Source organism: Caretta caretta, chromosome 27 (assembly GCF_965140235.1).
Source record: "Caretta caretta isolate rCarCar2 chromosome 27, rCarCar1.hap1, whole genome shotgun sequence".
Lineage (NCBI taxonomy): Eukaryota > Metazoa > Chordata > Testudines > Cheloniidae > Caretta > Caretta caretta.
The window spans coordinates 15,029,644-15,045,695 of record NC_134232.1 but is presented as its reverse complement, the minus strand read 5'-3'; the positions used below and the strand labels follow the sequence as shown (position 1 = coordinate 15,045,695).

At 63.3% G+C, this 16,052-nt stretch overlaps 1 protein-coding gene across 3 annotated transcripts in view; it reads left to right on the top strand.

Annotated features, from left to right (window-relative positions):
* Positions 1 to 15,542, top strand: part of KCNH4 (potassium voltage-gated channel subfamily H member 4) — a 33,280-nt gene extending 17,738 nt beyond the window's left edge. Inside the window, exons 9-16 of one of the 3 annotated variants that reach the window (XM_048829935.2) lie at positions 127 to 326; positions 564 to 813; positions 1,670 to 1,884; positions 9,479 to 9,517; positions 10,001 to 10,341; positions 10,984 to 11,090; positions 11,833 to 11,909; positions 13,495 to 15,542. In XM_048829935.2, the coding sequence (XP_048685892.2) occupies positions 127 to 326; positions 564 to 813; positions 1,670 to 1,884; positions 9,479 to 9,517; positions 10,001 to 10,341; positions 10,984 to 11,090; positions 11,833 to 11,909; positions 13,495 to 14,100 (1,835 nt within the window). In that variant the 3' untranslated portion in view covers positions 14,101 to 15,542. Of the gene's footprint in view, positions 1 to 126; positions 327 to 563; positions 814 to 1,669; positions 1,885 to 9,478; positions 9,518 to 10,000; positions 10,342 to 10,983; positions 11,187 to 11,832; positions 11,910 to 13,494 lie in introns of all 3 variants that reach the window. The other 2 variants (XM_048829934.2, XR_012666203.1) reach the window with 2 other exon arrangements.
* The last annotated feature ends 510 nt before the right edge of the window (positions 15,543 to 16,052 follow it).

Here is a 16,052-nt window from a genome sequence, read left to right as displayed (position 1 = left end):
GTTCCCCGCGCAGTGCAGGGCAGCTGGCAGAGAGGAGCCTCGGCCCTGGGCTGGTGCAGCCTGGGGGCCAGGCTCCCTGCCCCTGTCCGCCCGTGGCGCTGAGCCGGCGCTGGGCCCTCCCCGCAGCCCTGATGCACGCCGTGGTGTTCGGGAACGTCACGGCCATCATCCAGCGCATGTACTCCCGCCGCTCCCTCTACCACACCCGCATGAAGGACCTCAAGGACTTCATCCGCGTGCACCGCCTCCCGCAGCCGCTCAAGCAGAGGATGCTGGAGTACTTCCAGACCACCTGGTCGGTGAACAACGGCATCGATGCCAACGAGGTAGGCGGTGCCCCCGGGCCCACGCCAGGGGCTAGGTCCCTGCCACCGGGGCCGCCCGCTGAGCACAGAGCTTGGAGGGACGGAGCCAGAGGAGCTGGCTCTCCGGGTGCATGTGCTGGCTGCAGGAGCAGAGGATCAGAGCTCGGCGCTCTGCTGTTCCCCTCCAGCACCCTGGGGAGCCGCCGGGCCAACCCTCCCCCCGCCAGCGCCCCTGACTCCCTCCCGCTGCCCCCGCAGCTGCTGCGCGACTTCCCCGACGAGCTGCGGGCCGACATCGCCATGCACCTCAACAAAGGCATCCTGCAGCTGCCGCTCTTCAAGGCGGCCAGCCGGGGCTGCCTGCGCGCCCTCTCCCTGCACATCAAGACCTCCTTCTGTGCCCCCGGCGAATACCTGCTGCGCCAGGGTGATGCCCTGCAGGCCAACTACTTCGTCTGCTCCGGCTCCCTCGAGGTCCTGAAGGACAACATGGTGCTGGCCATCCTGGGTAAGGGGGTGCCCGGCATGTGCCAGCCCCACCCCTGGTCTCACGGGCAGCAGGGGCGAAGGGCTGACAGCCAAACAGGGGGGCCAGTGCGGCTTCTTTCCCCAGAGCCTGTGGCTGGCCTGTCAAGCCCTGTGCCTCTCTGTCCGTCCACCTGTCCGGCTGTTTCCTGGCTGCGCTGGGGGGATTCCTCCGGCAGCAAGTTTCTGAGGTGCTGGGGCCTCGCGGGGCAGTGAGAGGTGGTTGCTCCAAGGCGCCTGCCCCCCCACCCTTCGCGGAGCGACCTGCTGAGAGCAGGGCCTGGCACCCTGATCACATGGCAGCGGTGGAGATGGGCATTCCCCTTGGATCCCAGATGGTGCCCGCTCCGGGAAGGGATTTGGCAAAGCCCCACCCTTGGGTTCAGGGTCTCAGATACACCATGTGAGGGGCCAGGCAGGGCTCTGTGGCTGATCCAGATCACTGCTGGGCCAGTGGCAACCCCCAGCATAGCCACAGGCTTCTCTTGGGGCCAGTCCAGCTTGTCATGCCCCACAAAGGGCCGTCCCTGGCCACCAAGATGCCTAGCTCCCCTGTGAGATGAACAGCAGGTCCCTGGTGCCCCCCAGCTGGGCTGGAGCAGTGGAAGCTGGGTCTCCTCCCTGGGAGGAGGCTAAGGAAGGGGACTGGAGTCAGGACTCCTGGGTTCCATTCCTGGCTACAAGGAGGCCAGGCCCTACCCCCCCACCTCTGTGCCTCAGGTTCCCATCCCTACAATGGGCCTCCCAGGAGGCGCGTGAACCCTCCGAGGCCTGGGCTATATGGGGGCCTGGCCAGGGAACCCCTAGTCCTGCTCACCCCCCTTTCCTGATGCCCACAGGCAAAGGGGACCTGATTGGGGCCGACCTGCCCGGCAAGGACCAGGTGATCAAAACCAACGCGGACGTCAAGGCGCTGACCTACTGCGACCTGCAGTACATCACCCTGCGTGGCCTGCTGCAGGTGCTGGAGTTCTACCCCGAGCACTCCAGCAAGTTCATGGCCGACATCCACCAGGACCTCACCTTCAACCTGCGGGAGGGCAGCGAGATCGAGGTGGGTGCGCGCCTGTCCCAGAGCCGCCTCTGCCTCCCTCCATCCAAGCCCCAGCACCGGGGGATGCTGGCTGTGCCCGCAGGGCCGTCAGGTCTCCTTAGCCCCAGGGGGTGGCTGGAAGGGGAGATTAGGCGAGACAGCGGCTCCCTGAGTCGCTCCGGCAGCCGGGAGGCTCGAGGAGACCAAGCGCAGGCTGGGCTCGGCGTCCTGACCCCGGGCTGTCCGGCCCTGCTGCGGGCGGGAACTCTGGCGACTGCTCTGCACCAGTGCGAACAGCAGCGGGGCTCGTGCGCGGGGCGGAGAGCATGAAACGCTCGTGGAGAGACACGTGGACGCCCCACTGCCCCATCTTGCCTCCCTGCCACGCCGCTTGAAGATGAACTCCGGGCCCTGGGGCTCACGGAGGGTTTCTGTAGCGGAAGTGGAGCCTGCTCCATGCCCACAGGCCCGTGGGCTCTGTCACGGAGTCCCCGGGCGATGCTCTGGAACTGCTCCCCATGAAGCCAGGCAGGACTCTGGGGAAGTCTCCTCTCTGGGAGCAGCCTGTCTGCAGGACACACAGCTCACCCGGCTCCACCTTCCTGGGTCTGACCTCGGAGCATTCAGCATCCTCTGCCCCTCCGTGCGCTTCCCACAGCGAGTCCGCCCAGGCGGGGTCCTGGGGAAGCCAGAGGGTCCTGCCCCCCAACTCCGCAGTCAGATGTGACTCTCAGCCAGCCAGTAAAACAGAAGGTTTATTAGACGACAGGAACATGGTCTAAACCAGAGCTTGTAGGTGCAGAGAACAGGACCCCTCAGCTGGGTCCATTTTGGGGGGCAGTGAGCCAGACAACCCTGTCTGCCCTTCACTCCATGTCCCAGCCAGCCCCAAACTGAAACTTCCTCCAGCCCCTCCTCCTCTGGGCTTTGTCCTTTCCCAGGCCAGGAGGTCACCTGATTCCTTTGTTCTCCAACCCTTTAGCTCTCACATTGCAGGGGGGAAGGGCCCAGGCCATCAGTGGCCAGGAAACGGGGTGTCGGCCATTCTCTGTGTCCAGACCCCTGCACACACCTGCCTTCTAGGGCTCTGCAATGATCACACACCCTTACCCCACCACCTAGAGACTTAAGACCTGCCTAGGGGAAACTGAGGCACCCCCACACTATTCAGAAGAAACATTAAGAACAGTCCCGCTTCGTCACAGGCTCCCCTCTTTCTGCTGAGTGTGCCCCACGGGGAAAGGCCCTGAGTCACCGCGTTACCCCTGCTCCCCCCACTGCCCAAGTCTGAGTGTAAAACACACCCTGGTTTAACCGGAACCGCGGACACCAGGTCTGGCCAGAGCCCAGCGGCTTTATCTGGGCTCCCCATTTCTGCCTGCGCCCGCCCGGAGGAGGTGAGCAAATCTGCCGCAGTGCGATGTGTCAGTAGCATGCCCTGTTGCCCCGGCGCGCTAGCGAGGTCAGTGAAAGAACAGGGCATTGCAGGCACGGGTGGAGCCGTCGGGCTGGGCACTGCGGGGTACATGGCAGCACAGCGGGTGTGCAATGCTCAGGAGCGCCACACCCAGCCTCGGGGCAGCCTCTTCGGAAGCGGGGCACCAGCCCCGGATTGGCTGAGCTCCATGCTTCCACCTCCCCAGCCTGCTATCCCGCGTGAGCTGCTCCGGCGCCATGGCAGCCTTAACGGGGCGTCGCAGACAGTCCCTGGGTACATTCCTCGCTGGCCAAGGAGCTGCAGTGCCAGGCAAGAGGCCTCGCGGCCTCCGCCAGATGAAGCCTCCTCGTGGAAGGCCGAGGCAAACAGAAAATTTACGAGTCTGCCTGTCTTTGTTGGGGGTAGGGGGGAGAGACATTTGTTGGTGCCAAACTGTGAGATCAGAGCTTGGAACTCAGCCAATCCAGGAACTCTGCTGTTCCCGCTGGGGGCACCCCGAGATTGAGTTGTGCCCGGGGGGCATCTCGCTGCAGCCCAGCGCAGAGCGCGGGGGCCGGGCTGGCAGGTTTAGTCATTCTGCTGACTCCCACAGGCAGGCGGGAACGTTCTGCCTCAGAAATAGCAGCTTGTTGCTCATCCACCCCAGAATAGTTGCCTACTTTGTATCAGCTGAAATAAAGAGCTCGGGATTTTTTACAGCGGTCTCTCCATGTAGGTCCCAGATGCGCCCTGCAAAGAATACCCACCAGACCCTGAAGAGAACCTGGTGGGAAATTTCCCTCTGGCTTCTAAATAGCTGTTAAAAAATCCACCACCAAGTCATTTATAAATTAATATATAGGTAAAAAACAATGGCCGTGTTTGCACAGGACCTACAAAAATGAAGTGTTGTGTGTGCCCTCTGCTGGTCAGCTGTCCAACCTCAGTCTCAGAGCTGTGCAGACCTTCCCTTGATAACTCCGAACAAAGGCATTAATATGCGACGGATGGGTCAAGGAGACAACAGTGGGGTCTGGAGGACGTGTAGCTGAGAGTCCAGTGTGGGGCCTGCCAGGGTCTGGTTCTGGTTCAGCAGCGCTGACCCCTCCTGAGCTGCTGCTCTAGAGGGTTCAGCCTGACATGGCAGGTGTCTTGCAAGATCCGATCTTTCCATGAGGTTTCGGCTAACCAGGGCCAGAAAGTAGCTTCCTTCCTGCTTTGGCCCTGACCCAGAGGCAGGTTCCCCTCTGGAGCACTCGGCGAGGAGGTTCTGACTCTGACCCATACAAAGAACAGGGAGAAAACAGGGACTCAGGCTGTCTGTGTTTTCAGCCTTTTAGGAAGTAAACCCCGGTTGAGACTGACAGACAAATGCTGTGAGGGACCCGCCCCCCCGAGGCCCCTCCCATGGCTGCGCCGCTTGGTGAGGCCACAGTCCGGCACTTACAACATCACCGTCACCGCTGTGGTGATGCCTTGTGATGTCACTTGCTCCGGATTGTGACATCAGCAAGCTGGATGCGCCGATCCCCCCCGGGCAGCATCTTCCAGGCCAGCTGGGACCCAGGGGCAGGTGCTGAGTGCCGGAGCAGGGAGAGGCTGGGCCGCGCCGATACCCGCTTTCTCCCGCTGCTCCCCGCCAGCGCTCTCCTCCTCTGCTCTGCCGGCTGCGGGACGGTGCCAATTGTGATGGGTGGTTTTTGTCCACTAGGACCGGGAGCAAGACCAGCCTGTAATTGCGCATAGGCCCCTGAACAGCCGGCGGATGGTAACGTGCTTCGGTCGCTACCGACCCAGGCTGCATTCGAAGCAGTGACCTCGAGGTGAAAGGCCGTGTGTCCCACTCCCGACCCCTGAGCTGTTCCTCCACCCATCCCGCCGCTGTGGTCCTTTGCGTGTCAATGGTTCCCAGCCTCCCTGCTCCCCCCCCCCAGTCTCGGCATAGGTCTGTGTCAGGGAGTCCCCGGGCGATGCTCTGGAACTGCTCCCCATGAAGCCAGTCAGGACTCTGGGGCAGTCGCCTTTCTGTGAGCAGCCTGTCTTCAGGACACACAGCTCACCCAGCTTCCACCTTCCTGGGTCTGACCTCGGAGCATTCAGCATCCTCTGCCCCTCCGTGCGCTTCCCCACAGCGAGTCCGCTCAGGCGGGGCTCCTGGGGAAGCCAGAGGGTCCTGCACCCCAACTTCGCAGTCAGACGTGACTCTCAGCCAGCCAGTAAAACAGAAGGTTTATTAGACGACAGGAACATGGTCTAAAACAGAGCTTGCAGGTGCAGAGAACGGGACCCCTCAGCTGGGTCCATTTTGGGGGGCAGTGAGCCAGACAACCACGTCTGCACTTCACTCCATGTCCCAGCCAGCCCCCAACTGAAACCCCCTCCAGCCCCTCCTCCTCTGGGCTTTGTTCCTTTCCCGGGCCAGGAGGTCACCTGATTCCTTTGTTCTCCAACCCTTCAGCTCTCACCTTGCAGGGGGGGAAGGGCCCAGGCCATCAGTTGCCAGGAAACAGGGTGTCGGCCATTCTCTGTGTCCAGACCCCTTCACACACCTGCCCTCTAGGGCTCTGCAATGATCATACACCCTTACTCCACCCCCTAGATACTTAAGAACTGCCTAGGGGAAACTGAGGCACCCCCACACTATTCAGAGGAAACATTAAGAACAGTCCCACTTCGTCACATCTCTCCCCCCTTCGAGATCGAACTGAGCGGGGTCACTTTAGCCGGTGACCTGGGGAAGTTCGAAGCCACCAACGTTCCCATGGATGCCCCAGCATCTCTCCCATTCCTTGGTAGGAGTTACACCAGGCCCTTCCGGTTTCACGCCCTCCCTTAGGTCAGGGGTGGTCGATAGCACTCGCAGGCCGCATGTGGGAAGGTTTATGCAGCCCATGCCCTTTAGCCACCCCAAGAATGTCTCCCCATTGACCATCACCTTCCGCTCCCACTGGGGGTCCGAGGGGCCTGGCCCCAGGAAACTCCACACCGACATATAGGTTGGGGTCAGGAGTGGGAGCCTGTCCACATCCCCAACCATCTGGCCGACGGAGTCTATGGCCTTGGGACCCAGCAAGGGAGCTAGACACCGGGGCTTTTCCGCAGGGTCCCCCTAGTTCAAATCTCCAGCCTGCTCAAAGGCAGTGAGGTGGGCATCCACCTCCCCCCCATCCTTAACCAGGGGCAGCAATTTAGTCTCGAGGTTCCCTGCGGAACTGGCCCCCCGGGATCTATCCCCACTCACCCCTGGGAGGTCCCCTAGGCCTCTCCGCTCCCCCACCGCCAGTTCATCCTGCTGCTGCTTCTGCAGCTCTTTCTCGGGCTCTCGCTGTCTCTCACAGTCCTCTTGCTCTCTCAGACTCAGCTCCAATCCTGTCCGTCTCGATCCCCCGATGGGGAACCCGATCGGGGACAGGAGTCTTGGCGATGCCTGGCTCCCGCTCCAGCTGCTCCCAGATCCTGCTATAGCCCCAGTTGGGGTCAGGAATCTGTTCCTTAGAGCGGTCATCCTCCTCCAGCTGCACGATTAACTCTGCTTTGGTGAACTTTCCAACGCTCAACCCTCTCTTTTTGCACAGGGTTACAATGTCCTTCTTAAGGAGACAGTGACAGGCCATCACTCCGCTCCTCCCAAGTTGTTGTGGACTCACAGGTCCGTGTGTTCTCAGCTCCCCACGGTTTCCAGGGAGAACCCCTAGTGTGCCAGCCCTTCTCCAGGTCACCACCTCTTTGCCAGGGTCGAGCGGCAGACTCCTCCGCCCCTGAGACTGCTCACTGCAGTCCCCAGGGGGACCCCATTACTGCAAAGTCCTTCTCGCTGGTCACACACTCCCAGGGGTTAACCGCCCCCCGAAACCGCTCCTTTCTGAGCCTTCAGCAGGCCTGGTCCTCGGCAATCCCCCTTCGTGTTACTGCTCCCCAGTCACTTACTGCAGGAAGCGCCATCCACGGGGTGCAGTACATCCCACCGCTGCCACCAGTTGTCACGGAGTCCCCGGGCGATGCTCTGGAACTGCTCCCCATGAAGCCAGTCAGGACTCTGGGGCAGTCGCCTTTCTGTGAGCAGCCTGTCTTCAGGACACACAGCTCACCCAGCTTCCACCTTCCTGGGTCTGACCTCGGAGCATTCAGCATCCTCTGCCCCTCCGTGCGCTTCCCCCCAGCGAGTCCGCTCAGGCGGGGCTCCTGGGGAAGCCAGAGGGTCCTGCACCCCAACTTCGCAGTCAGACGTGACTCTCAGCCAGCCAGTAAAACAGAAGGTTTATTAGACGACAGGAACATGGTCTAAAACAGAGCTTGCAGGTGCAGAGAACGGGACCCCTCAGCTGGGTCCATTTTGGGGGGCAGTGAGCCAGACAACCACGTCTGCACTTCACTCCATGTCCCAGCCAGCCCCCAACTGAAACCCCCTCCAGCCCCTCCTCCTCTGGGCTTTGTTCCTTTCCCGGGCCAGGAGGTCACCTGATTCCTTTGTTCTCCAACCCTTCAGCTCTCACCTTGCAGGGGGGGAAGGGCCCAGGCCATCAGTTGCCAGGAAACAGGGTGTCGGCCATTCTCTGTGTCCAGACCCCTTCACACACCTGCCCTCTAGGGCTCTGCAATGATCATACACCCTTACTCCACCCCCTAGATACTTAAGAACTGCCTAGGGGAAACTGAGGCACCCCCACACTATTCAGAGGAAACATTAAGAACAGTCCCACTTCGTCACAGTCTGGTCAAGAACCACCCCAAAATCTCTGTGTTTCCAGAGTCCTCGCCAAACTACCGCTCTGTGGGCATGATGTGCTAGGAGCTGGCAGCGATCCAGCCCACTCACAGCGGGACCCTGTAGGGCTAGCCAGGGAACGAGGAGGGGGAGCTGGAGCCTGGAGACAGGTCCGGAAAACCAAGGTGGTGAAGGCACCTGCTGGGTTTAGTTCATCCTGATGCAAAGCCAGCGTCAGGCCTAGGCACCACTAGGACTTGAAGCAGGATTGAGCGGCGTTGGGCCTTGTGGTTCTGGAGTGAGGGATAAGCAGTGCCTGGCCTTGTGCCGGACTCCCTGCGTGGGGCAGCTTCCCCCCCAAGTGACCTATTTCCACTCTCAAGGGCAGGCTGTGAGGTCTCCCTCTCCCCAGGCTTTTGTCATCCCCCCACCCTCACTCCCCTCCAGCCCCCCTCATGGCCCCGTGGAATCTGGCCTCGAGGAGCTGGTAAAATATACCCTGGTGGTAAAATCCACAAGCCTGAGGCCTCCGCTTGGGCATGGCTCCGTCTCTTCCAGCCTCACCCTGCTGCTCCCAGCCTCCAGCTGACCTCCTGCCGGGGGCATCTTTTGGGCAATTCTGCCCTCTCAGCAGACACTCGTTTGGACACTGGCTCAAGCCCCCGATGCCCCTGGGAAGTGGAGAGCCATTCCCAATCTGGGGTGAAGATGCAGGAAACAGGGCAGCCATTCTCTGCGATGGGAGCAGAGCAGCCCTAGGTCTGAAGCCCAGGCTGCGGGAGTGAAAGATTTTCCCTGGACACCAAGCGGGATGGTTGGAGATGGCACGTATTTCCGCGGGGCCCATCCGTGGCAGCACCCGAGTGCCGGGAGATCTGGAGCTGTGGGGCGCGAGAGGAGAACCTTCCCTGTTCGCTGCGGCACTGGCCCAAGGCTGAGCATCAGGTGGTCGCTGGTCCCTACATCCAGCTTGAATCACGGAGATCCCCTCATCATCTCCTTGGACAAGCCACTTCCATCAGGCCAGGGCTCCCTCTCCTCAGGCTCTGCCAGTGACCCAGGCCACGTGCTGTTTGCGGTCGTGCCCACCACGTGCCAGCTGCCTTCCAGACCCTTAGGGACTGTCCCTGCCGACAGCGGCCGGGGCAGGGGATCACAGGCGGTGGTGTACATACGGGTCAGGTACAGAGCAGCGAGATTCCACACAGGCGGCGGGGCAGAGGTGGGCGTTGACACAGAGACACGGTGCCTGGAGGGCTGGGCTACACTGTCCCAGTACTGGTGGGGAAACCTCTTCCTGCCTCTCCTGTCCGGAGCCAGGAGGATCCCCAGCGCCGTGTCCCCATGTGCGCGTTTGCTCAGGGTCCTCCTCTGCCAACCCAGCAGCAGGTTGCTAATCGGAGCTGGCTGTGGCTTGCCGATACCCAGTGGATGTTGGTCTGAATGGAGTTTGCTGGGCGGCACTAACGAGCCTTTCTCTGCTTCGTTTCCAGGGGCTCCTGCGATTTCCCAGATCCCCTCTGTTATCCCAGGTAGGTTGGGTTTGTGCCAGGCTGGGTTGGCAGCTGCTCGCACCCCCTGTGTTCCGTATTAGTGCCAGGGGCTCATTTGAACCCAAACGCAACACGCGGGTGAAGTGGCCGCTCACCAGAGTGACTCCCCCGCTCTCAGGGCCTTTCCGAGCAGGACGCTCCCATGCCCCTGGGCTGGGCAGCAGTGGGGACGGAGACGCGGCAGCTCCTCCTGGCTCAGCCTGCAGGCGGATTGAGCTGAACCACTGAGCTCAGGGCTTAACGCCAGCTTCGGGAGCTGAGTGCAGAGGGGCTGGCTGCAGTCACACCGCGATGCCAAGTCCCTGAGGGGCCCTTCTTCTCCCTGCCCCACTGGCCTGGCTGAGCGATGCCAGGAGGGCATTTCCCCAGGGGATTGTCCTGCCCTTCAAGCTAGCGCCAGGTGCAGCAGCCCTGGGGCGAGTCTCCTCGCCTCGTCACCCAGCTTCCTCCCTCTGCCCGCAGCCTCGCCCGGAGAACGGCGCCAGCCCCGAGAAGCCCCTACACTCCATCCTGGAGGGCGAGGAGGGGCTCCACCCTTCGCCCACCCGCCGGACCCACCGCAAGCTGCTGCTGCCCACCCTGCAGAGCCCCGTGCGGTGTGGCTCCCTCAGCAGCCTGCTGGGCGACGAGCTGCGCCAGTTCTCGGCTCTGCGCCGCACCTGCCGCTCCCCCGCCCGCTGCAGCCAGGGCAGGAGCCCCTCGCCACGGTGTCTGAGAGACGGTGAGAGCAGCAATGGCCGCAAGCCAGCCAAGCTCCTCATCCCCTCCCTGCACACCGCCGGCCCCCCGGACCTGAGCCCCAGGTAAGGACTGGCAGCACCACATTCTTGGGACCCTGCAGCCGTGGGGCAACCCACCAAACCGGTGTGTGAAGGTTTGCACGCCTGCCTCGGCTGCACACATCTGAGTGCATCGCCGTGTGCTTGCACGCCTGTGCACGTTGGCAGGGGTGAACTCATTAGTACGCCCCACGTCCCTGGGACCATTCTCTCCCCCCATGCCATGCCATGCGCCCACACCCCTCCCGTTGAGCCGGCCCCACCTGTCCTGGCCTCTCCTGGTACTGCCAGCATGGGGGGTGGGCGGTTAGTGCCATGGGGTGGGGACAGGATGGGCCCATGGAGTCATCTACCTGGATCAGGGCTGAGACCCACTTGCTCATTTCACCTCAGGCACCCGGTGGCAACAGCTGCCATGCTCAGCTGGCCACAGTGAAATCATTGGGAGTTGCCCCATATGAGCCAGCGAGCCCGGGGTAAGAGGGTCTGTAGCCCAGACTCAGTCCCTCCAGGCCGCCCAGACCCCATGCCCCAGTCGGGTTCTGCCTGGCAGTGCTTGAATTTCCACCCGTGCCCAAGAGGCTTTAGGGAGGCAAAGGGGCCGGTTAGCGATGCCCAGCGGCGCTGTGCCAGCCGATCATGCCAGTAGGATGAACCCCCCCGTAGGGTCGTTGATGGGATCGAGGATGATGGCAGGACGTCGGAGAGGCAAACCTTCCATTTCAACGTGGAGCCGCCTCTGCAGAGCTCGGTCGCAGACTCGCTGACTTCCGGTAACTGCCTGCTGCCCCGGGGCTGTCCCGGCTCTGGGCCAGACGGCGCCGGGGCTCGGAGGCACGCTCTGTCCCGGGGAGAATGGCTTGACATGAGTAAGCGGCTGTTTCCTCTGGGCCTGGGGCACTGCCTGCCCCAGGGTTTGGAGGGGAGCGGGTTTGCCAGGCTGGAGCACAGCGCAGGCGGTCAGGACTCCTGAGCCCTATCCCTAGCCCTGACTCCCCGTGCGCCCTCAGGCACGTTACTCATCCTGGCCGGCCCCTGGGGGGATGGGGCGGGTGAAGCCCCTCATGCTGGTTCGGTCCCTGTAGCCCCTGGCTGGCAGGTGCTCTGGAGGCAAAGCCAAGCGCACCGCGTTGGGATGAGCAGCGGCTAGTTCAGATGCTGGCGGAAAAGCTCCAACTCCTCCCAGCCTGGCCTGAACAGCTTGGGGGGGGCGGGGGGCTGCGCAGCGGGGGCTGGAGTAGCTGGTCCCCCCGCCCCACTCCGCCCAGCCAGAAGCTCCTCTGTCTCTGAGCGTTCAGGGCTTGGGCCCGGAATAAGGCCTGGCAGGAGCGGGGTTGTGTCCGAAGGGGTCGGCCGGTCCCAATGCTGGGACAGGCGAATGGATGCGGGGCTCACTCGGGGAGGCTTTGCCCCCGGCCAGTTGTCCTGGCACGGCCGCGAGTCACAGCGGGCTGGGGTCAAAGGCCCATGGGGGCGCGCTGCCCTCCCCTGAGATCCGTCTGCGGTTCCTTGCAGGGACGGATGAGGCCAGCCCAGCCTTAGGCGCAGAAGCGGAGGAGATCAAGCAGAACGTCTGCAGACTGAACCAAGAGGTACAGCCTGGAGCCCCTGCGGCCGGGGCTGGGGGGGAGAGGTGGGCGCTGCAGGGCTGGCTCTCCTGGGGTTCGCATCCGCCTGGATCCACCGGCACCAACCGACCCGGTTTGCCCCCTCCGGAGCGGGGCTCATTGCACGCTGCTGCCTGGGGCATACTGCAGGAGGTGAAGTGACCCCAGCTGTTGGCAGCTCCCCACCCCCAGCGCTGAGCCCGCTCCGGATCGGGCAGCCCTCGCCGCTTGGCGGCTGTGCCCTGACTCAGGCGATCGGGTTTCAAATGAGCACAGGCTCTCTTTGTAACGATTTCATAGCAACAAACACAGCTCCAGGAGCAGCCCCTCCCCCTCTGTGCCCTGCTCCCACCTCCCCCTGGGCTGCGTGCTTGAGGGTAGGGTACGCTACTCTTGAGGGCACCCCCTCAGGGGCAGCAGGCAGGGTCTCTGTAGCCTTCTGCCCCCCATACTGGGGGCAGCTCCTGAGCGAGGCAGCTTGCTCGGTGCAGCCTGGGGGAGCAGCATGCTGGCTTTGTCCTGTCCAGACTGCTGTAGGGAGAGAAATGTTTCCTGGCGTAAGCTAGAGCAGCCTCAGGGTGGCTTAATGTCAGGGTCGTGCTAGGGCTCGAGAATGCCCGTAACCAGCCTTGATGTCGGCATCAGATCCTGTGCTCTGCATCCCCGAGGGAGGTCCTTGCATTATGTCCCCCATGGCCCGTGGCCAAGGCGCTCAGTGGCCAGTGTGGAAGCTCACAGACTAGCCCAGTAAAACCAGTGGGGCCGGGTTGAGGGAGAGCGCGTCCCCTCTGAGGCTGAGCAGCGTGCTGGGGCTGCTGCTGGGCCCTGGCCCTCTGGGCTTTCCTCTGCTTTGCAGCCAGTGCTCACGATAAACAGCGGCCCCCAGGAGAGACAGGGCTGGTACCCTGGGCTGCTGGGTGAGCACTGAGCAACCCGGATCCAGCAGGAGGTTAAACTGGCCAGCCCGGCAGAGAAGTAACAGCAGTGGCCACTAGCCATTTGTTTTCTATAGGACCTACAATAACAAAAGGTCTCTTGCTTGCTCTGCTTATTTTTCCTGTCAAACAGCAGCAGCAGGAAACAAGCCACTTCCCTGGGGTGCGTTGCCAATGGGGCTGGTGAACAAAACACAGGGTAATAGGCCCAGTGGGCACGTTGGGGCACGTGTCCCGCGCGGTCCGAGGTCAGGGTACATGGATGCATGCGGTCAAAGAGCCCCAAGAGGCTGTCCTGGGGCTGCAGGCAGGCGCTAAATAGGCTGCTGCCTCTGGGTGTGCGTCATAGCAACACTGAGACACACACTCCCCCCGGTCACCCACCGCCAGCCCCGTCCTGATCCACACTCCGCTGGCTGCAGATTCCGGAGCAGCCGGATCCAAAGGGGCATCCCTGCCCCATGCTCCCAGACCCCTTTGCTTCTCCTTTGGAAGGGGGGCGACAGCCAGCATGAAGCGTTGCCCGGCCATGCTTGGTACCAGTGCGGGGCGCTGCTGAGCTGGGGGCCGGGGGAGTGGTGGGGAGGGCGCAGGGCGCTGTCCCCTCGCTCGGCACGGTTTTTGTCTCTTTCCAGATCAACAACCTCAACCAGGAAGTTTCCCACCTCAGCCGGGAGCTGCAGCGCACGATGTACCTGCTCCAGAGCCCGCTGCCGTGCGCCCCAGCCTTGGCCTGCCCCTACGGCCTCCCCGTGCTCTCCTCCCAGCCCCCGAAACCCAGCAGCGGGAGCGAGCCGCCATCCAGACTGCCCCCGGGGACGGTGCCACCCCTTCTGCCCTCGGCTCACGCCTCCGCCTCAGGGCTGCCGTCACCATCGCCGGGGGACGCTGGAGTTTCTCCCGGCGCCACCTCTGCCAAGGCCCCTGGCTCCCGGAGTGCGCCCCCAGCCAGCCCGCGGGAGCCGGAGGGGCTCCACGCTCCCAGAGACTCATCCCACGCGCCTTCCAGCCGTTACCGCCTGCCCCGGGCGGACATGGACGGGGCCCACCTCCCACCGACACAAGCTGCCCCTCTCAGCGGTCAGACTCCCAGGCTTCCCCACTCGCTCGCAGGCTCCTGGGTCCTGTGCCCTCTGCCCTCGCCCCCTGCCGGCCCCAGCCCGGCCTTCCCCAACTGCTCCGCTCAGAGCCACCCCCCGCCACCCCTCCGCTGCCGATCAGACTTGGAAAACTTCCACTGACGCCCCCCCGCCGCCTGTCCCACGCGCCCTCCATGCGTGGCTCAGCCCGGGAGCTGCAGCGAGCCGAGCAGATGGAGCGCACTGGGGGGGCCTCGCCAGCGGTGTCCGGTGATGTCGTTGGGATGATGGCCCCATTTCTGCCAGCATCAATTTCCCTTCTGGCTGCAGGTGTAATTGCAAGAGTTGGGGGCCAGGCGGGGGATGGATGAGAGCCCCCCCTCCCCCCCGGCTCTTCCAGGGCACTTTCCGCTCCAGCTGTGACCCACCACCTGCTCACGGCTCTGCGGAGCTGGTGCGATTTCTACAAAATGATGGGTTTTTTTGTGACGAGGAATTTATTCTGAGAGCCTTAGAACTCCTAGGAGGACCCTAAGCACAAGCCTGTCCTCTGCCCCCCGGACCAGCCCCACGGGCGCCCTGCAGGCCTGGGGTGCCCCACCGAGCCAGGTACCCCTCTGCTCCCCCTCTCTGCTCGATACGCCACTCTCTCCGCAGCCTTCCGCTCCCATCTTCAGTACGTATTTGCCTGAATTGAACAGGGTCAGGGCCCTGCTGAGGGGGTGGGGGCTGTGCTGGCGGCCCAGTGGGGCTGGGCTGCGACGGTTCGGGTGTAGTTTACAGAGGGAACAGCCTGCGTGAAATGCACAATGCTGGAGAACAGCCGGGCTGCTTCCAGGGCCGCTTGGAAACCAGGCCCGGCAGGGCCGGACCAGCTCTTGCTGACCCCACCGGGGAGGTAGTTTGCAGGATTGGACTGTGCAGCCCCGGGGCCAGTCCTGTCATCTCTCCACGACAGGCCAATTCCGGGCCGCTTTGTGTTCCGGCGGCTCAGGGCTCAGCTTCGAGGCATTGCAAGGTGGGGGTTCAGACTGCGTATGGGACGCTCCTTACGGACGTAGCTGGGGGACGGGCAGGTTCCCCCCGTTTGGGGAGTCTGTCAGCAACTCCCCTGGAGCTGGGGGTCACATCCACCTGCTACACAACCCTCTCCCTCTGCCCAGGCTGCGGCTCCCCACAACTGCATGTCCCAGCATGCAAGTGTAGCCCACTGCTCAGTGCGTTCTAGGTCCCCCCCACCCCGTGTGCTAGATCCATGTCGCCCCGCTGCGTGAGCCGTCAGCGTCCTCTGTGTGACGTCTGTTCCGACACAGCCCTGCCCGGCCACCCTGGCTCCTGCGTGTTCTCTGCGCTGGCCGAGGCCTCTCGTCCGGGGGCGCGTGCAGCCATCCCCGAACCAGCCTCCAGAGGCTGCAGGCCGCACGGGGTCATGGCTGGCTCTGCAATGGATTTCGACACCCCTAGGCTGTTGCCACCCCGTGCCCGTGAGCCCACATGGTGGCAGGTCCCGGCCTCCTCCCCACTCACAGGACCTCACTGCCACAAACGGCCAGTGTCCCCTGCTCCTCTGTGCGAAGGAGTGAGGGGCAGGGGGAGGCCGGATGAGCCCAGCTCCAGGGAGCTGGGGGTGGGTGCGGGGGCCTTATTGCTCAGGTTTAGGAGGGCAGGGGAAGCCCCTTTGCCCAGGTGGGAATTCCCCATAAAGCCCCCGAGGGAGGCACCGACGTGGGGTTAAAAGTGCCTGGGCCCCTGGCATGAACGGGATAAACTCAGGCCAGGTTGGAGGCCAGTTTCTGCATCGCTCCTGGGGGGCTCTGGCCAGGGAAAGGGAGCGAGGGCAGGTGGAAGGCAGCAGCACGGGATATGGGGGTGCAGCGAAACGCCGGGTGGTGCCAAGCCAGCGTGGCGCTACCCCCAAAGCTGCCCTTCCCCACCAGGAATCCCGGGGCAGGCATGGCTGACCTGCCCGCAGGGCACACAGGGCTGGGTCTGGGAGTCCATGCAGCATGGTCGGGGCTGAACTGGGCACGAAGGGGGCCATGGCCTGACAGGAGCTTTGCCATTGCCCCGCTGGGAGCAGAAGGACCGGGCAGATCAGACCCAGCCTGTGCGGC